Source organism: Doryrhamphus excisus, chromosome 12, assembly GCF_030265055.1.
Source record: "Doryrhamphus excisus isolate RoL2022-K1 chromosome 12, RoL_Dexc_1.0, whole genome shotgun sequence".
Lineage (NCBI taxonomy): Eukaryota > Metazoa > Chordata > Actinopteri > Syngnathiformes > Syngnathidae > Doryrhamphus > Doryrhamphus excisus.
This window is the reverse complement of record NC_080477.1, coordinates 12,825,079-12,846,348: the sequence shown is the minus strand read 5'-3', so window position 1 is coordinate 12,846,348 and position 21,270 is coordinate 12,825,079. Positions and strand designations below refer to the sequence as shown.

Here is a 21,270-nt window from a genome sequence, read left to right as displayed (position 1 = left end):
ATAACTTCATTGAGTGCTGTGTGTCATGTTTTGTGCTTGTAACTTTGAAAGATGTTTGGTCCGAGAAAATGTTCACAATCTAAGCACTTTTTCTGGAACCTTGTTTAAAAGAAGTACTGGGAAAGAAAATGTGAGGACGTTTTTGCATTCCCACATTGAAATTGTAATTTTTTTTACTTTTCAAAAGCTTTAATCAGATTAATCACTTTTTACATTAATCATGATTAATCATTAGCCGCTATGTTATGCTATGCAAGAGAAAGATAAATGACAATAAATAATGATAAATAGTATGCAACATAAAGTAGTCTAAAAGAGTCCAATTGCATGTTGAGTACTACACATTTGTACATGTTGGTGTGTCTGCATTAAAATGAAACACTGCTTTAACTGTTATGGGCCATGAGGAGTGGCATTCAAAGACCCCACGTAATTTAAGGCAAATGTACTTGTTTTCAGTGTATTTTCCAGCATACTCAAATGTAGCAAATCGTTCATTTGATTGATAAGAATGTCAACAGTTTATTTACACATTCGTGCCCTTTTTATGATGTTCGGAGTGTCCCTGAATGCAACCCCCAAGAGTGACCGGACTAACGTGTGTGAGTTGTATGTACATGCAGAATGAAGTTATAAAAGCGTGTCAGACTCGCTCCACTCTGCGTCGAAGCACAGTGGAGAACTGCTGTCATAACGTAATTTAATTTGTTAACGCGTTATTTTGACAGCCCTCAAATATACGAGAATAAAGTAATATTTCATGTGAGAGGGAAAACAGTGCATAGCTCTTCAGGAAGGAAGGGAACGTTCCTCTTCCTTCAGACAGGTGAACAGATTAGCATGTAGCCATTCTCACTTCCGCCTTATTAACTTCGCCCCCTCCACATGCCCAAGACCATCGTTCCCGAAAGTCCCCCTTTCATAGCTGTCTTAGTCAATGCCTGTAACAGTGTTTTTTCTTGTACATGTACGACTTGATTTTGGCAATTTATAATACAATACTTATTACAATAATATTATAACTTTTATCGCAAATTCATGACTCCCTTTAAGGATTTTTGATTCTCAAAATCTCATGATTATTTTAATACTCCATCGTTAACAGGCATTGCGCGAGACAAGGACCTATAAAAGGACCTTTGGCCTTCTGATAAATGTACAACTTTTTTTTTATTGATATCTCTTATCTTTTGCCAATGTGGCTCTAATACTCGTGGTAAGTTTTTCATTTTAACTTTACAAATTTGTTAACCCTGTCTTAATACCACTTTTTCACTTACACAGGGGGCCAAAACCCGGACCCACTGCACCCCTCAACTTTGTATTTATCCTGAAATTTTGTAAATTAACTGTATATACATTCACACAGACATACGTATATATGTATATACAGTATGCACTGTTGTCGACTCCTCAGTAGGAAAAGCTGCTACTAGCTGTCCTAAGAGTCTCTAAATGACATAATTGGCTTATTAATTGGCTTATATGGATACTATTTGCATATGGCATTGTCCATGAAGAAGCTAACCTCATCGGAGGGACAAAAAGTGAGTAAAAACACGCTTTAACTTCAAATAAACCAGATTCCTTGTTTGTTAATTCAAAATTGTCCATCACAGGACCTACCGCCTATCATCTTGCACACTGACAGGTAAGTGGTTGAGTCTGAATGAGGCTTGAATGTGAGTAGTAGTATAATGACAATTACAAAATATTTGTGTTTTAAGTCCTGCTCGGGCAGGATCCAACCTCTAGTGTATTGAGATACTTTGAGAACCCTTTAGTTTAAAAGAACATAATGAAAACGTGACCCCCGACTTACTAATGCAGACATAAAAGTGCAGAGAACCATTGAACAATAAATGCTTTATTAAAAAAGTCACCTAGTGTCTTTGTATTGCACAAGGACGTTGTTGAACCATCCGTGATCAAAACTGACAATGACGACGGAAAAGATGATTTCGTGACAAGTCCCAGAACTTGCGGTTACTTCATTCAACACAACAAATGAAAAGCAATGTGTAGGCAAATGAAAAACTGCAGTGCAAAACAAAAAAAAGAAGCCACGGAAGTCTGACGGCACCTATTGTGCCTGACGATAGAAAAAGCCAACTGGAGAGAACCACAAGCAGTCATTAAAGCCCTGCGTGTGTGTGTTAATACCACCAAGAAAATATATACATTTCAAAGAGTGTGGCAGGCAACAGGCGCTCTCCTACATGTCAACACATATACACACAAAAGGGAGCTAAAATGCCTGTTTGTGTTTTTTTAGTGTAAACAATCATCCTTCCGTCCTTCCTTCATATTGTGTGTTTGTGTCCAAGGTAGTAGTACCTGTACTGATAAAGTGCTAACACACCACAGACAGCGTGCTCAGGTTACAGTACACACCGCCTCTACTACATAAAAAATACACGACAGATGTTATCTTTGGTGTTTTCAAATGCCATAAAAACACATGGAAGTACTGAACTTTGCAACGGAAACATAAATATTACAGCCAAGATTGCAACATTGGTTTTGGAATCATCGAATAATAACAATACAAATAAAAAGACATTGGAAAATAGTAAAATCACAGCCTGTTCCCAGATTATTCTCAGCAAAGGTGATCAGGACAGAAAGCGATGATGTGTATAAATACAATAAATAGTATTTTGTTCAGTACTCCCAAGACAGAGAGGACAGGGAGGCTGTCATTAGGACTGGATGAACTACATAGAAGAAGATGAAGAGTTTACATTCATGGACTATGCAGGCAGTAGTGGAGCATGGGAGAAATCCCACAGTGCTTCACAACGTCCTCCTCCTAGATCTTGGTCACGTAGTTGTTGGGGAAAAGTCCCTGCTTTCCCCGCAGACGTCCCGTCCACCATCCTGATGAATCTGTTAACACAATGATGATTATTATTATTGTTATATATATATACACACACACACCAGAAATATACCTTCTTTGATGATATCGATGATGTCATTGGCGTTGAAGCTGAGCTCGTCAGTGTCCTGGGCATCATAGGCATACAAAGCTTTGCACTGGGGCACCTGAGGTTTCGGTTTGGGTGTCGGTTTGGGTCGGCCGCCCCCTGGTGGAGGTCTGCTGGCTGATGGTCTGTGAGCTCTGAACACCACAAACAACTGTTAGCGTTAGCATGTGGTCATCCACATCAGGTGTGGTATAATATGTTCCACCCTGGGTCATATACCCATGAATCAAAGGATGCAATATGCTAACAGGTTATTATTTAAATTATTGTTTCAGGGGACAAAATGCATTTCACATTTTATTTGTATGAACTTTGTTTCTCATAATATTCTGTAATTTTACTATTTCAACTCCGCTACCAAAGTTATTATTTTTCCTCATAGTATTACAAGTTTATTCTTTTAAGATTGCAACTTTTTTCTTGTTACAAAAATACTATTTCTCTAAATATTTTTTACTTATTTTCATAAAATTAAATTTTTTCCCTCTTTCATTTATTTTTTTAAACATTTTTGAACGGTGGTATTCAACTATTTTCTTGTAAACTTTCTTCTTGTATTATGACTTTATTCCAATAATATTTTAACTTTTTTATTATTATTTCATTTTCTAAAAATGACAACTTTATTTTGTTTTCTTGGTGTCTAATAATAATTTAATATTTCAACTTTATGCTATGGAAGTTATTAATTTATTTTACTATTACAGGTTTATCCTTGTAAAATTGAGATTTTATTTCTTGTTACAAAAATACATTTTTCTGTAAAAATTTTGACTTTATTCTCAAAAAATTACAACAGTTATGTTTCTATTTCTGCTGTTTTTAAAAAAAAAACTTTTCAATTACAGTTTTTTATAACTTTGTTCTTCATGTTATTGTTATTGTGACTTTGTTCCCATAATATTTGGACTTTATTCTCATATTTAACTTTTGCCCCTACCTAATTTTATAAAAATGTGGACATTGTTGTGACATTAATTCTTGATATCTGTGTTGGACCCCCTCAAAAAACAAATGCTTGTTCTTTTTAAAAATGTGGAAATGCTGAGGAACAAGCATTCAGTCCACTAGTCTGCTTAAAAAATGTATTTTTGGTTTTAATATGACATGATTGTGCAAATGTAGGTATTTATACTGTCAATTTTTTTTCCACATTAAAGCATGTCATCATTTGAAGCTAACTGCAATCTAATGCTGGGCAACGTCCACTAGGTGGCACATTTAAATAGTATTTGGGGGTTGCTTTGAGACCAACCTATTTATTAACCAGCAGCTTTTTTTTGACACGGTTATATTTCAAAAATCACATTAAACACTGAAGTATATTACTACTGCTTCCTACTGTCAGAAGGTACATCAGTCTGCCACAAGATGGCGGTGTTGTACAGTCCAAAAAGCAGGGATAGCCGTACTTTTTCCACCCAGCATCACATACAGTTTAAATACTGTAAGTATGTGGTGTGCCACTTGGATGAAAAAATACATTGCTAAAACCAATCTAATGTATGTTAAGCTATCTGAATACACCATCAACAACTTAGCTTAACTTAATAATAAACACTATCTCATTAATAATGAATTTACCTCAATTAGCGTCTTTTTCTGTTAATAATGCATTATGCAACTCAGCCAATATGCAGTATGTCCTGACACAGGAAGTAGTGTTAATGCATGTATTGGTAGACCGGATGATGAGTGAAATGTGAGTGTTTAGCATAAATGTTGGATTTATGCTAATGTTGGATGTGATTGGATTGTGCAAGTACACATATGGTACTGCATTTCCTTCACCTAATTTCCTGACAGAGAACGTGATGAACCCGTTTTCTTTGCTTGCGTGTGTGATGCTATTCGCCTCACCCTGCAGCTCCTTGTTCTGGAACCCTGAGAAAGTCCAGGTTGGCTTGTGGCCTGACGCTGCCACGATCCCTTTGCTGGTTGAAGTTGTTGGGAAGGTGAGGGCGCATGTTGTCGCCATGCTGCTGATACACAGAGGGCCTCTGACTGGCCATGTGATTGGTGTTCTTCAGCCCGCCATTTTGATGAGCAACTATGAGGCAGGCAAAGAAAACGATGAGGGTTTATTGTTCTGTGTTCTAGAGGATACTGTAATGTGTGAGGTTTGCACCTGGAGGTCCTGGTGCGGCCCGCGCTGGCGTGTTTTGGTGAGTTCTTGGCCGACTTTGGGTGACACCGGCCCTTGAAGGTCCTGAGAAAGGTGATGAGAGAGTTGGTCGGGTGCATTTCTGACGCCATTAGCCTCCGTGTTTCTACTCACGTGTGTTCCTAGGAAGTCCTGGTCCGATGCTGACCTGCAGACTTTTACTGGAAGGCTTGAGCACAGCCAAGTCTCCCTGACCTTGGACAAAGGTGACCTGTCGGGAACCAGCTCCCCCACTCAGGATGCCCCAGTTCTCCTTCTTCAGCTTTATGGACAGTCTAGGATTAAATGGACACTTTTTATTCTACACCACTCAGCCTTGACATCGGCATGATAGATCACATAACATCTCCAGAAGACATTTGAACACATTTAATACAACTTGTGTGTTTCCTTACGTGTTACTAAACTTGAGTGGTAGCTTCCTTTGAGTTTTCTCCTCAAACCTTCGAGCCAGCAAGCTAATGAACTCTGTCTTGAAGACACACTCCAGCAAGCTGTCATACTCCTGCTCATGGAGGATCATGAAATCATCCTGCAGGGTGCTGAAATACACAAAAAGTCAACATTATAAATATATTTTGGGCATTTTATGATGGTCTAAGGCAGGGATCTCCATAATGCGGCCCGGGGGCCATTCTCCGTCCCGTTTAATTGACCCATGGCATCGTCTAAAAATTTAATTTAAGAAATACATTTTAAAAAAGCAAAAATTGAAAAAAATCAACAGTAATACTACAATAAAAAGCCAAAAATATTAAGCGAAAGAGCTAACAAAAAAGTCATGTTAAAAAATAAATAACAATTAAAAAAATAAATATAATAAAAAATAATTAAAACGTATATTGGAAAGCAGGAAGTGAACAAATGTAACAGTTACTGATTGTAAAAGTACCAGATGGAGGGGTAGGATTTAATAAGCTATGCTTCTTCCTACTCCTTTTGGACATGTGGAACTGTGAACTGATTATGTGATGCACTTAATTGCATTCTGATGCATGTTCAAATGAAACAAAACCATTACCATTATAAGAATAACATTGAGGAAAAATGTAATTTTAAAAGCGTAATGTTAAAATATTAAAATAAAAAATGTTTTTAAGTCATAATATTATGAGAAACAAAATGACAAAAAAAACCAAAGTTATGTTATGAGAATAATATAAAATATTGTACATGTATAAGAAGAAAGTTGGAAATACTCAAAATTAAACAGGACTATGACAACAATGTAATAAAAAATATATTCTAACAAAAAATATATTTTTTACGAGAATCACGTAATATTATGCATAAAAATGAAGTTATTTTAATAGCACAGAGTTCATATATTTTTTTTAAGTTGTAATATTATGAAAAACAAACAACTAAACTATTTAACAACTAAATAAAATAAAGTTGTCAGGAAAAAAACTCCTAATATTCTAAAAAGATGATTAAATCACAAAGATGATTTAAGAAGAAATAATTGGAAAAAAATTGTACACATTTTCACCTACATCTGTTATGTTTCCCTCCCAATAGAACACAAACTAGTGAAATAAAGGTTGCTAAGGGGGAAACTAACCTAAACTGCATGTAAATCAAAACTGGGTCTTGGGTTCTAAAAGGTGGCGGGGGAATATTAATTCTTCCTGCCACCCATTAAGTCCATCAAAATGATAGAACAAAAAAAAAACAGTTAAAAAAAGAGTGGAAATCAGTGGACCAGGGGAAGGCCAAAACACACAATCCCACACAGCACAGTTTATTCTCACTAAATACCAAGACAGTCAACTGACAACAAAAATAGTTCAATTTTTTGGATGTACAAAGTTATAGTTATTCATGTAAGAATATAAGTGATTAATATCAATAACAATTGATTAATATGAGATATCATGCTTTATATGTCCAAATATATTTGTATACATAGTAGCATGGTGTATGTATGGTGACTTGTTTATACCTGAGAGACACTCCCAAGATTCTCTCCACATTAATCTGTCGCTTCAGCACCTCAGTCACCTGACCTTTCTCTGGTCCCTGTTTGATCTTTTCTCTTCCTATCAGGTACACCGACTTAGGGGTCAGGATCAAGTCCCTCTTGATTGACTGAGAAATCAAAAATAAGGTGAACTATTCAGACAGACAGAACCGATTCCACACGTTTTGCTGGAAGAAGTAGCGAGATGCAACCAACCTTGAAGCGACGGTCGTATTTAGTGACTTTGTCTGCAAAGTCGATCTTCTCTCTCTTGGCCAGAAACTGTCTGAGCTCAGGCCTGTCGTCCATGCCCAGGTAGTCTCCTACAAAGTTTCGGTTTAGGCTATGTCGCCGCCTCTCCTTGTGATTCAGCAAAAGGTCAGAAGCTGCACACAAAGACACAGTGTCAGCAAGCCTAGCGCACAGCGGGGCTTAGAAGAGACACCACAAAAGATCATCTCACTCACCTTCTTCACGCATCTGCACATACTTCTTGCGGGCTACGTATTTCCTCCAGGCTTTCTGGATGGTTCTGGCATAGCCATCAAACTTACGCTCCCTGGTCTCCTCCAGCAGAAAGAGCTTGGAACACAAAGACAAACCAATAATTTGATAAAGGCGGCGTGCACCCAACAAACCCAAAGTAGACTAAAAGACATTAACACTGAATAGATACCTGATATTGTCGGGAGTTATGTTCCAAGAACCACAGTGAATGGCCATGAAAAACACTACAAATTCCTATTTTCACAAAAAAGCGATATGTCGCTCACAGTTAGCGCAATTTAAATTCAGTTTTACACTTTAAAAAGCAGTTCTACGTATACTTTATACGAGATGGATCATTAACTGATAGACCTTGCTCCAAGTCCAACTCAGACGCTGATAGTCAAGTGGTTCTAGATTCTATTTCCATTTTGAGTACCGACATAAAACTACTCAAAGAAAAGCAACAGACTGAAGCTTGAAGGAGATTTCCGTATTTCTGATTTCAACTTTAGTTGAATACCCCTGGTTTAGGTTACTTGGCTTATTTCTCATAAATTCTGCCTAGCAACAAATGGACATACAAATGTGCTTTGTAAGAGAAGAATCCAATTATGTTAATAATTAGACCAAACTGTATCATTGGTGGTACTAGTTGTAGTTGTGCTCCACAACAGATTCCCTGTAATCGAATAGAAATAAAATGTTATTTTTGCTGCAATATTATGCTTTAACTTTCTTCATACGGGACAGTTACATGCCACATATTGGAAGGGAACCCTGTGTTGGAAAACTGAGGTAGCCAAAGAGAAATATTCTGGAGTGGTACTTAGTGTGAATGATTTGGGATATTATTTCAGTATAAAGACAAAATGATAAACGACAAGTTTTCTTACTACAACGGCAGTATAAGCTAGTCACATCATCAAGAAAGATTAGTTTGTCATTTCCTGATGGATCTCAACAACATGCAATCACACTCTGTGGCCGCTACAGTTGGCAGACTAAACATCCTGCCCACCAACCCCGGCCCTGCCACTACACATCATACCACAATAACAACACAAAGTTCAGTACTTTTCATCACTTGGCTAATTAAAGTGACAAATCCAAGAACAAACAATAGGTGTCACTCTGTTGATATTATACCAGAATTAGGGTGAAGAGATTTCGGGAATAAAGTCCTAAATTTAGGAGGAAAAAAGTAGCAATACATGCTAGCTTTTCAGGAAGGAAGGAAATGTTTACAAAACATGGAGACTATTTTGCATGAATACATGTAACGCGGCGTCTTAGTCTTATTGTTCATTTTAATTGAGAATTTTAATTGAACAACAGCTGTCTACAGATGGTCTGTCACCACTCTGGCTTAGCATGACTTCACGACCATCTGGCTCGGAGCATTAAAGAATCATCACTTGTTCCATCCAATAGAAAAGCACCTCAGCCTGAAAACTAATTAGCCTCTATCTTATCTCACAGAGAGGCTGTCAGCTTGCTACGGTGATATTTGCCTTTCATAAGCACACCTCAGCGACATGGACTTTGAGCCTTTGAGGGCGGGGGGGGGGGCTGTCTAGGAGCGAATAGAGTAACATTCAGGATCAGCTGCGAGGATGAATTAAGACTATGTTGCCTGTGCATTCATTTCTACACATCCGTGTGTGTGTGATGTATACAAAAGTCAACAAGACACAAGCGCCGCTTTCATAGAACCCATAAAAAACGGTGAGGGTGGAAAAAGACGATGTTGTGTCAACTGTGCAACCACACTGTGTACTTTGTTGAGTCAATGCTGACGTTCTGCAAGGGGTCGGGTGGCGTCTCCTCCCCTATTAAATTTGGGATACTGATGCCCTTATACAGTGTTTTATTATATTCACTCGTAATTCTACACCACTATAATGCATGTGTAACATTAGATTCCATATACATGGCTCTGGAGGGAATTCAATTGGATGTTGCAGTTAGATGTTGAACATTATGTTGCAGCACTTATGATGAAGAAAAATGCATCGGTACTGATAGAGAAGCAAAAAAGATGATGCTACAAGACCAAACCTACCGACTCGGGGGCTTTCACAAACACTTTGGTACGACCCAGCTGGAACTGGTCCTGGTCCATGTTGACGGAGCGCATGAGGTGAAGGACGCCTTGTTTCTCATCTCCTTGCCATGTTGGCCACGACTCTTTAGTCAGGATGGCATATCTGAGGACAAAAGATCAGTAGATCACATTCACTGACAATGTCAAAGGAGAGCACCGTTGGAAGAACATCCTAGACACCATCAAAACACGTCAAGGTCCAGCTTTGGGCAAGTTAATAGTTCTCATGAACTAGTTCAAAGTATAAACATGAATCGATCGCCTTCACAGTTCACCATTTCAATTTTGAATTAGCTCAAAGATCAGTTCATTTTCTTCCTTTCATAGTGTTGTTTCATGCAATTAAATAAATTTGTCAACACGGAGCTACGTATCCCGAAGTCCTGGGAGCGCTTGGGAGTGTGACCAGTCACAGCACAGTGGGCGTACCTAGACGGGAGTTGTGGGTGGAGGAAATTAAACAAACCGTTTGGGTTGAAAGCAGGAAGTCAATTGAAATACTGCAGAAAGAGGTGCCGATACTAGAAAGCTTTCTGTACTAGTTGTCATGTGTAGCTGCTCTATAGTATAATAGCATAATAGGTCTCCTTTTAAGAATTGCTTGATTGTTACGCTAGTGTGCGCAATACTTTGTGGGTAATGCAGTGCGTCGCCCGCTAGTAAAATAACATGCAGCAGGAGTGCAAACATCTGTGGCAAATAAGTGGACTTAAACAGTGGCACTGACTCTCGCATAACCTGAACAAATTTACACTCAAGTTCAATTCAACATTCTTAGTATGTTTCTACAAAATATCCATTATGCATCCCAGTCACGGATGTAAACAACCAAAATAGATGCACTCCTTGCTGATTGGCTCTCTGTTCTGCTTGCTTGATATGAAAATCAAGGTATACACAGCCATGTTCTGTTGTACAATGACAGCAATTCAAAACAATTCATGTCAGAGGTTGTGTTACCTGTTGAGGAACTTCCTGAAGACTCTGCGGTAGGCGTAGCCAGCACGCCTTACCCTGATGTTCTCCTTGAGGCCCAGATACTCCACCTGATGCTTCACACTGTACACATAGCGGCACATATACCCATGCTGTGTATTATATACTGAGATATTAGGAAACTATGAAAAAAAAGGTTTTCCAGTCCAGTCGGTTTCCAAAGCTCAGTACAAACTCACAGTATACCTTACATGATTAATTCCACAAGAAGATTATTGTCATTGTAAACATATTTTTTCCCCAACATGTGGGACAAATACTACTTTGTACATTTAGACTTCCTGTAAAAACAGCGGTTCCGGTGCTAATTAGCTTGGCAGACTTCAGCGGACTCACAACAGGAAGTCTGCACAGACTTTGAACAATAGAAAAGAACTCTGCATTGGAACGAGAAGTACCTAAGTAAGCCCTGTTAGTGGGGAAACTGAACCAAAGTGATAAAGAACGGGAATGTCCCACAGAGTAAGACAGTCTTTATATTGAAGAGTGAAAAGTTGACAGAATTACCGGCTCACTTACCGGCCTTCTTCCCAGTCTCTGGGCTTCTTGGTTTCATTAGGTTTGATACAGCGGATGTAATGTGGAGTACATTTCATCAAAGTGCTCACCAGGTCATTGGCTTGTTTCTGGATGGTAAAATACAAACAGAAACCAAGAGTTTGATTCATGTGATGAATAGACTCCAATATTGATATTGAGAGCCAATACACAACTCGCAAGCAAAATTCATCCACTAAAGCGTAAGGAGACACACTTTCTATGAAAACACACCTTTATTTTACTGCCTGCAGTGGTGGGCCGACCCTTCTTTTCGGCATTGAGGTTTTCGGGGAACAGAGCTCTGAAGAAGGCTCTGTTGGAGGACAAAGGAGCGTAATCAACATGCTATCTTCCTCCATGGGATCCCATGCAAAAATGCTGTTAATGATTCAACAACCAAAGGCCTTCAACAAAAAAGTCAACCATTTGCATTCCAAATCTACTCAGCAAGGTCATAGTAGTTGTAGATGGCTGAACTAAGAAATGACTCTCTCTCAAATCCTCCCTGGGAAAGCGTAAACATAACTGATGGATTGTACTTTGAGGGAATGACTGATGTGATTTGACTTTTGCAATGCCGAACTAAATAGCCTTTTTTGGGGCATGGCACCATAGCATAAGAGGTTCCAAAAATGGGAACCACATGGCTCCATATATGGCAAAAGAGGAGGGCTATGATTATGTTATGTTTATGTTTACGCTTTCCCAGGGACAGGACAGGAAGCAGAACTGAAGGTAGCAGAGATGAGGATGCTGAGGTTCTCATTGGGAGTGACCAGGATGGACAGGATCAGGAACAAATACATCAGAGGGATATTAAATGTTAGAGGCCTTGGAGATAAAGTCAGAGAGGCCAGACTGAGATGGTTCGGACATGTCCAGAGGAGACATAGTGAATATATTGGTAGAAGGATGCTGCGTTTAGAGCTGCCAGGTAGGAGGCGTAGAGGAAGACCAAAGAGGAGGTTTATGGATGTAGTGAAGGAGGACATGAGGGTAGTTGGTGTGAAAGAGACAGATGCAGAAGACAGGGTTGGATGGAGATTGATTTGCTGTGGCGACCCCTGAAGGGAAAAAGCCCAAAGAGAAAGAAGAAGGAGGGCTGTGATTTGATGATTGATAATCAACAAGAGTATGACTATGACAAATATACTGACAAATATACTCGGGGGGGGCGAAAGAAACAAAGGGTGACCTGAAACATGCTGCTGTTATTATATCGTTGTTTCTAGTGTTGAAATTCTTTTCCCATCTTGTTCTGTGTGTAGATATACGTAGATTTGTGTGGATCTAAAAGCTGTGTGGCCAGAGAACAAAGGCCCTGTAGGTTGTGTGTGTACTAATAACATCCAGCTGACACACAATAACGGTCATTTCTTTCTTCTCTTCAACCTGCTGTGCTCAGGAATGAGGCGGCGCCCTTCCTTCTCGAACTTCCTTTATGATGCATTTTGTTGCATTATTCTAGATGGCTATGAGGAATGCAGCATGTATTTTCAAGCGCATGTCTGCATGGTGTGAGGCGAGAGGCGGGAGGTTACTCAGACAAAACGATTTGCATTGATGGCCCCTTTGACACAAGGAAAATACAGAGGAACCAGATGGGTCCCTTCAATGCTGCCCCCACAGGGAGCCTGCACACTCTGAAGGCCAGACTGGGGCTGCATATCTGGATTGCAGCCAGACGTGATTCAAGGTTAAAGGGCACCACATTATCCCACCCTGCACACTGCTCTTCTATCCCACCCACCGTCGGATGCACTGTAAGGTCTGGTTCAAGTCCAAGTACATGCATCTCAATATTAGCCTTGACACTGATGATGAAACTTGTTCCAAGAGTTTTGAAAATTCAGATTTTTCTGATATGTTGTTATTTGGAGAAGTGGATAGCATGTAGGCCGCACAGTCAGGAGATTGGGAAGACCTGTGTTAGAGTCCTCGCTTGGGCATCTTTGCATGTTTTCTCCAGGAACTCCCGGTTTCTTCCACATTCCAAAAACATACATGTTAGGTTAATTGTCCATAGATATGAATGTGAGTGTGAATGTGATTGACTGGCAATTGGCTGGTTTTGCTGAGCCGTCCTCCGTTAGCTAGCTCACTAGAATTATCTGGCTAGTTTCTTAATCGTTTTTGGAGTCCAAATGTGACTTTTTGCCGCGGTGCCATTTTATTTTTCAAACAATCAAGCAACACAGTTAGTTTGGAGTTTCTTTTTGTCCCACGGGGAAGTGGATATTACATCCATCGCATACAAACTACCTTTTTCAAGTGTCTATTGTTGTCATTATTCTAATGATATCTTGTCCTCCGAACACTATTTGTGTGTTGTTGTTGTTTAATGAACAGAATTATTACCAATATATCCCATTAAATTGAGTTTAATGGCCAATAGCTCTTATCATAAACAAATTGAAAAATGTACACATAATCTTTGTGATCTGTATTGGTATCAGCCGATCTAACTCATGAATGATCTGTATCGGAAGAGTCTTATTTCATGTCAAGAGAGCTCCAATTATGCTAAATTTAATAATTTATAAGGTTTTAAACAGGTTTTATGTACTAACTACAAAAATATTAATATTTAGAAATAAGGAAACCAATCATTGCTACAAAAATGCAAGGTAAACTGGCAAATGAAAAATAGTAGACCAGAAGTTACGCGACAAATCCTCACCAATCCTGGTAACAAAATGAATATGAAAACCTGCTGGAGTATGACGTCAATGAAATAGGAGTCACTCACATTTGACTGCCCTGCATTAGCTCAATGAGGTCAGTGAAAAGGACGTCTCGGTTCCTTTCACAGAATCCATCTGCGTCGTAGGACACCTGGAAAGGAGGACAGGGCCATTATGAAGTAGGACAAGGTTAAGCTGTTAAAAAGCACAGCCTGATGAAAATACCACATGTGGACTCTTATTAACACGCAAAATAAGTAGATTGTATTTTATAGGGGTAGGATCAATTTCAGGTACGGAGGGGAGAAAAAAAAAACTTGACACCTCCCAGGTGTTGTGTCAAATTCAAAGAAAACTATAAATCCCTCCACCTTTGTAGCCTGAGAATTGAGTCTTTATAGGACAGCTCATTAAGCCTGCAGCATATGTGCCAAGCTGAGGCCACCAAACATCTGGAGGACAGGGACTGCCTGCATGTCTGGGCCCAAAAAGAAAGGTAAATATTAAAACCAGAAGGAGAAATGTGTGTCATGTTGTTACTTAACAGGCAGGCCGAACTTATGTACACAAAAAGGCGGAGTACTCCAGACGCCGAAGTCGTATTTATGGCAGCTCATACAGGGCGGGAGCAGCAGCAATTCCCATACAGACACCACAAAAATAACATTTTAATAACCTTCTGTGTGCACACAATGCTGTACCGCTAATGTATGCACAAGATGGGGAAACACAATTACTGTTTATGATACTCTGGACTGTTTTTATACTGCCTGAGTTAAAAAAAAGTGATGTGTATTATTGTGGTTGCAGTTTGAAGTGGTGTACAATAGGGATGGGAAATATTTATGTATTCTAAACATTGAACAATTCCCTGTCGACCTAAACAGGTTGAAATGGCGATAAATGCCGGTGAAAGTTGGCTGAATATTCGCTTACAGAAGATTCTAGTGCCCCATGTCTCATTCATTCATTCATTCAATTTCCACCGCTTTTCCTCACGAGGGTCGCGGGGGGTGCTGGAGCCTATCCCAGCTGTCTTCGGGCGTGAGGCGGGGTACACCCTGGACTAGTCGCCAGCCAATCATAGGGCACATATAGACAAACAACCATTCACACTCACATTCATACCTATGGACAATTTGGAGTCGCCAATTAACCTAGCATGTTTTTGGAATGTGGGAGGAAACCGGAGGCACAGTCCAATAGACTGTACCTAATGAAGTGTCCAGCTGGTGTAATGCTTGTGGCAAAAGACGAACCAACCTTGCCAGCGTAGTGGTGGATGATGAAGCCTTGATTCCAGCTGTTGAAGTGCTCATGAGTGTTGATCTGGACCCGCAGTTTCTGCAGCATGGTCTGGTCTGCCCCCTCGCCTACCGCGTGCATGGTGGCACACACGTCGTCCAGGATACTCATGATGCCAGGAGGATTCTGGGAAGACGTGGGGTGGAATAGTGATTTGTGACACTCTCAGGCAGATGTTCGACTACTGCCAAGGACTACTTTCATGGCTGTTTGGTTAGTTCACCTAAACAAAACCAATGACGAGCTCCAGCCCTAAAAAAATACCATTACAGGCTAATGATTAATGGCCTCCAAAGTCTCAATGTTTTATTATGATCTGACCATAATGAAGTGCTGTAAAACTGGAGCCCATTGGTCACACACTGTCTGTCCTGTTTGAGGAGTCTGTCCCACACTAAACACTAGTGTCTTGTTAAAAGCAACAGCTGAAGAATAAGGCGCTGATATGGATATCTTGGCCTCCTCTCAGATCTCCCACATCTCAGTGGGACTTTTTTGATACTTTTTTGGTGCTAAAATTAAACATAAAGCCAAAATAAAAGCAATTAAATTCAGAATTAAATGAATTTTGAAATCTAAATCTAGTCTAATCTGACAACTAAAAATTATTTAATGAGCCCGCCCACCACCACCTCTTTTGATGCGTGACTGATAGATTTATGTTGCATTCCATGGCACTTTTCACCTCGGTTAAGCCTAGGTCAATATGAGCTCCTGCAGCCAATCTACATGCAAAGAAAAATGTGTGTGGCATGCTGATTTTCAAGCCGCAGACCAACTACAGAGGTTGTTTGTCATTTCATACAACCTCATGCTTTTTTTCCAAGTTGTAAGAATTTCATACGTCTTTATGTGTCATCCGTACGGCAAGTGTGTGTCTTTGGTATGTTTTGCTGGTGTCAAGATTTGGGCAACATGTCATTTTTTTCATGTGTCACACTTGCACTATCCATCCATCCATTTTCTATGCTGCTTATCCTCACGAGGGTCGCGGGGGTATGCTGGAGCCTATCCCAGCTGTCTTCGGGCGAGAGGCGGGGTACACCCTGGACTGGCCAATCACAGGGTACATATAGACTAACAACCATTCACACTCACATTCATACCTACGGACAATTTGGAGTCGGCAATTAACCTAGCATGTTTTTGGAACGTGGGAGGAAGCCGGAGTACCCAGAGAAAAAACATGCATAGGGAGAACACGTAAACTCCACACAGAGATGCCCAAACGGAGATTTGAACCACACGTGCACCCCACATACATAATTAATGCGACCAATACAAGTTCAGATATTTCTTACGTCCTCCATGAGTGTGGAAATCTTACTTCTTCATGGTCACCCCCAACTACATTCTCCACTAACAAACAAAATGGACTGTCTGCCTTTTTGCTCTATTTTTCCAACTTCTGTTGTTTTGTTTTGTTTTTTGGTTCAGTTTATATCTACATCATCCTGCATTTCTTCTTTTGGACGCCCTTGGCTTAAGTGAATTCAATACAAATGAAATTAAACTATAATAAATAATTAGATTCAATATATATATACGTCACTAAATAATTAGACCATGGAAGTATATAAATTGATCATGAATGAAATCATTTGGAAAATGTTATAGTTTACAATATATTTCAAAATGTAACAACTTAACACACCGATATGTTATAAATGACTTAAGTGTGTGTTGAAGTAAAATGTTAACACAAATATACAGTATTTGTACTCTTGCGTTGGCTGCATATGATTTATAATTTACTTTGCTTTCGATGAGGTCGCAGACAATCTTGTTATTGAAGTACTCAATGGGAGTCCACTTGATACCCTCCTGAACGTACTCCTCCTACAAATACACAAAGAAAATAGAAATCACCTTAATGAGGTTGGAACACACACCAAAGAAATATGAATAGTGTGAAAGAACGTCACCTGCTCTGCCTTTAAAGTCAACTCAATGAATATTTGCTGCAGTTTTTCATTCACAAAGTTGATGCAGAACTGCTCAAAGCCGTTTTTCTAAAGAGGTGGGACACAATATGGTTAATAAAAAGGCAGCTGAGGACGGATATCCTCTGAGATCAGTGGGCTTTGTTTTTAGTGGAAGCTATAAGCTATCAGAGGAAGGGCCGCATTGTGTCATTCACATCACAATGGACCTTCGGCCGAGCCTTCTGTGTGCCGCTCCTCTGCATCTTCCTGCATGATGACCTTTTCTGACAAAACCTGTTGCTTTTATTCATGCGCGGACTCTAAAGTTGTATGAGGAATTCAAAGTAGTGCAACAACAATCCCGTGATGCAAACAAACACATAATCAGATTAGACGTGCATGTTGGTGTCTGCAATTTCAATCAGGAGATGAGGCGCAATCCGCATTGATGAGAACTTAAGTCTTATCCTGTGTGTTTAATCCCTTTAAATGTTCAATGTTAAGAATTGTTCATTTCATGTTCACTCAGGGCTTGTCAAACACTTACTTGGAATATCTCAAAACCGTAAATGTCCAAGACGCCGATGTTCAACTCCTGTTGTTCCTTCACCATGGCTTTGTTGATGGACTGAGAACAAAAGTCAAATCAATTAAAGCTTTGTTACAGACATACAGTAAGTTTAGTCACATGATCATTCGGATTAATGTATTAATGTATACCATACCTCTACCAAATAGTCAAAAACACGTGAGTGCAGTGCTTTGGATAGAGCATCCCTCGTGTAACACGCCTGCTCCACATTCAAGGTCACATCAATGGACTCATGGGTACTTCCCCATTTGCTGTCCATCTTCCGACTGGTCAGTTTCTCCTTCAGACGGTTCTGGTCGATTCCCAGCAAAAAGGCAGGGAACGCTAAAACTGTAAGAGAAACGTAATATAAAACATATTCATTTGTTTTGTGCCTTTTGGCCAAAGCCAGGGTACGCCGCCATCAACCTCCTGGATGTGAGGCAGATGTGTTAACCACCATATGAAATGGAAACTGCAAGGAGACCAAAAGTGCAAATACAAGTACATGGTAACCTTTGTCTCCATTCTGTACTGCAAACCAGAATAGTGATGATGTCAGCGTTTGCAAAGTTGGCAAACAGTGGCATTTTTGATGATTATGCAACCGAACGAATACAAGTCATGAAAAATGACTGCTGAATACAAGCTGCTAAAAAAAGTGTGAGCACATAGCAGATCATTTGCCCCGACTTGGCGTTGATGCTGTCCCCTGAGAGCCCCTCCCTGCCTTATTAACGTGACTCACTTCCCCTAAAAGGAAATGGCCCTCAGGTCGGCACATTGACTGTGTCTGGGAATGCGTCAGTCCACAGCAGTAGTTCTCTTTTTGGGACTGTGGGGTGGGGAACAGAGTCTACAGGCTAGCTTGGAGCATGTGCAAAAGTCATCTTTTGTGTTGTGTGCTGCTGATTGGACCACAGGAGCTAATTGGACAGTGGCACAAGACTGAAAATCAAGAGAGTAGTCACGTCACGTACACTCTTCACTCTCCACAGCAGCGTAGTTGCCAGCTTCCTTGAAGCTGATGTTGCCGACGTGCAGGACTCCGGCCACAATCTGAAGCACCATGGAACGGTCCGCTTCGGAGATGCCGATCACTTTCATGGCATGCTGAGCACACACAGAGGAAACAATCACCTTTTACTGGTGGATACACTTAAGTATCCAAGAAAGCCTTAAAACTAAAAAAAAGCACTGGGGGAAAAGTGATGAGAGGGAAAATGTTTACCATGGTCTCCTGGAAGTCATTTTTGTCATTAATGTCTTCCACTTTGTAGGACCCGGACTGGTTGAGGTAAGTGTAATAATCCAAAGTTGTGATTCCCAGGCTACTCTTCTGCTCGCCACTGGCTCCTTCAATCAGCTGCACACACAACATCATTCTTATACAACTTCACATCTGCATTCACTTCTCTTAGATGCTCCTCTTTGCATGGGGAATACCAAATATACAGTATAAATAAATATATAGAACACTATTTTCTTATATTTGGGATTTTTGTTTTGCCTTAATGAACCTTGTTTTGTGTCCTTGGAACTGGTGCACTTGACTATCTTGAAAAGGACTATCCCAAAAGTCCCAGTAGTTGGAAGCATACAAATATCCGTAATGCCTAGTGGTTAGCATGTTGGCCACACAGTAAGGTCTGGCCTTGTTAGGTTAATTGTGAGTGTCTATATGTGCCTGCGATTGACTAGCGACCAGTCCATGGTATATCCTAATACAACCTAATGGTTGTATCCTAATACAATAGCGTACATCAAGTTGAGCATGGCCTGATTTCCCCTCTCAGACCTTGTTGGTGAGCCAATTGTTTCCTCATTGTGCAAGTCCAGTTCCAAAATAGCCCCCACCTGATAGAATATATGGAAACTCCTCTCGCCAGGATTCCTTGTGACGACACGTGACTTCTCCAGAAGGAAGTTGGAGATTTTCCCTCCGTCTGGTTCTCCACCACTGCTGAACTGGATCTCAAAGTATTTCCCCTGATGGATGACAGAGAGAGACCATTTCATCAGTGGGGTGGGATGCATGGAGTTTACAGACAGGAGCTGTGGGCTGGGATGTGCTGCTGCTTGTCCGTAAAGTGCGATGTGTGTGTGCTTCTATATGAACCTTTTACTGTTTTTTTTTTGCCTTTCTCACCAGACAGCCAAGTAATGTAATATCTTTTCCAGTCGCTTTAAAAGTGAGTGTGCTCGTACTGATGGAGAACAGAGACATGATTTATCCAAAGACGCTACCTCAAAAGTCGGCTGTTGGAGCCAAAATAAATATCGTACCATTTCTCCATAACTGGACCTCGGTTACCCAACTATTGTGTTGCAATTGAACTATGAACTAAACCACACCAGTTTACGCTTAAAAAAAGTTCAGTGTGTAAAATGGGCTTGAGGTTTATAGTTTTGTGCAAAAAGGACTTTCCAGTAATACTAATAGTCTAGTTTATTTCAAACATGCACACAAGATACATTAATGTACCTTTCATGTTTATAATCATTTTTTAGCTATTTTTACTTTTTAAAAGTGTAATAGATTTTATACATTAATGTACCTTTCATGTTTGTAATCATTTTTTTAGCTATTTTGACTTTTTAAAAGTATAATAGATTTATAGATAGCTTTTATAGTAAATAGGGCTGTCAATCAATTAAAATATTCATCGTGATGAATCATATTTAATCCATAGTTAATGCTGAATTAATCACATTTAATGGCAGATAGACATATTTTTTTTATCTATTGAAAGTCGGGGAAATCTCTATGTGGTAAACGATTCGATGTGCAACTACGATAATTACATCAAATTTTATGGAAAAGGATATCAATTTCGGAACTATGGGCCATTATTTAAAACAATACAGTATTTTTTGTATTACTATTACACATATTTTTGTATTACTATTACTATTTGTTTATTATTAGCTCTTAAACTCGCCCACAAACATTCAGCAAATAAAAATGTGAGTGAGTGAGACCTCTGACACCGACATAAACATGTTTTTGTTCATTTGTGTCAGCTCAAAATAATATTTTTTTTTTATTTATGATACCGGTTGATGTTGAAAATCTTCCCCTTGCTAGTTCGATGCTAAATCGCTAACACTGGACTTCAGCCAAGGTCATCACATTTACAGCACGTCAATAGCAGCTGGAACTCCAATTTAGCTGGCAGTTCAATGTAAAAAAACAGTGAAAAACACTGGTTAGTTGGGCCATTCTTCTGCCAAGGTACCACTGTATATGACAATAAAAACAATACCTGCACTGCTCCAGTCTCTAGCCAGGCCATGTCATCCGTGATAAGTCAAACATAGTAACAGTAGATACAAATAACTTTTGTCTTGCTACAAGAGCCATCTGCCAGGGCTTTGAAGCTAACTTTACCAATCAAAATCTTTTCTTTCTCCCCTTCTGCTCACTATTTGTTTCAGCTTGTGGCTACAGAGTTACAGTGCTTCAAACTACAGTGTGGGCCGAGTTAAGGAGTAAGATTTGATGGTAAAGTAAAACAAATTTTGTTGAATAAGATGAT

General features: G+C 39.7%; 1 protein-coding gene and 1 long non-coding RNA gene across 2 annotated transcripts in view; one reads left to right on the top strand and one right to left on the bottom strand.

The window, feature by feature from the left end:
- The first annotated feature begins 616 nt into the window (after positions 1-616).
- LOC131139164 (uncharacterized) lies at positions 617-21,236 on the top strand. The gene is made up of 4 exons (XR_009132200.1): positions 617-1,216; positions 1,285-1,547; positions 1,620-1,651; positions 21,170-21,236. It is a non-coding gene; the product is annotated as an uncharacterized LOC131139164 (long non-coding RNA).
- myo1ea (myosin IEa) overlaps positions 1,852-21,270 on the bottom strand; it is a 41,312-nt gene continuing 21,893 nt past the window's right edge. Inside the window, exons 7-28 of the mRNA XM_058088478.1 lie at positions 19,589-19,720; positions 18,963-19,097; positions 18,712-18,844; positions 17,886-18,082; positions 17,708-17,788; positions 17,161-17,247; positions 16,991-17,074; positions 15,194-15,361; positions 13,996-14,081; positions 11,478-11,559; positions 11,226-11,332; positions 10,671-10,769; positions 9,669-9,813; positions 7,585-7,699; positions 7,334-7,503; positions 7,100-7,245; positions 5,550-5,696; positions 5,269-5,429; positions 5,119-5,199; positions 4,851-5,040; positions 2,955-3,124; positions 1,852-2,889 (exon numbers count right to left, since the gene is read on the bottom strand). Of these exons, the coding sequence (XP_057944461.1) occupies positions 2,813-2,889; positions 2,955-3,124; positions 4,851-5,040; positions 5,119-5,199; positions 5,269-5,429; positions 5,550-5,696; positions 7,100-7,245; positions 7,334-7,503; positions 7,585-7,699; positions 9,669-9,813; positions 10,671-10,769; positions 11,226-11,332; positions 11,478-11,559; positions 13,996-14,081; positions 15,194-15,361; positions 16,991-17,074; positions 17,161-17,247; positions 17,708-17,788; positions 17,886-18,082; positions 18,712-18,844; positions 18,963-19,097; positions 19,589-19,720 (2,793 nt within the window). The 3' untranslated portion in view covers positions 1,852-2,812. The remainder of the gene's footprint in view (positions 2,890-2,954; positions 3,125-4,850; positions 5,041-5,118; positions 5,200-5,268; positions 5,430-5,549; positions 5,697-7,099; positions 7,246-7,333; positions 7,504-7,584; positions 7,700-9,668; positions 9,814-10,670; positions 10,770-11,225; positions 11,333-11,477; positions 11,560-13,995; positions 14,082-15,193; positions 15,362-16,990; positions 17,075-17,160; positions 17,248-17,707; positions 17,789-17,885; positions 18,083-18,711; positions 18,845-18,962; positions 19,098-19,588; positions 19,721-21,270) is intronic.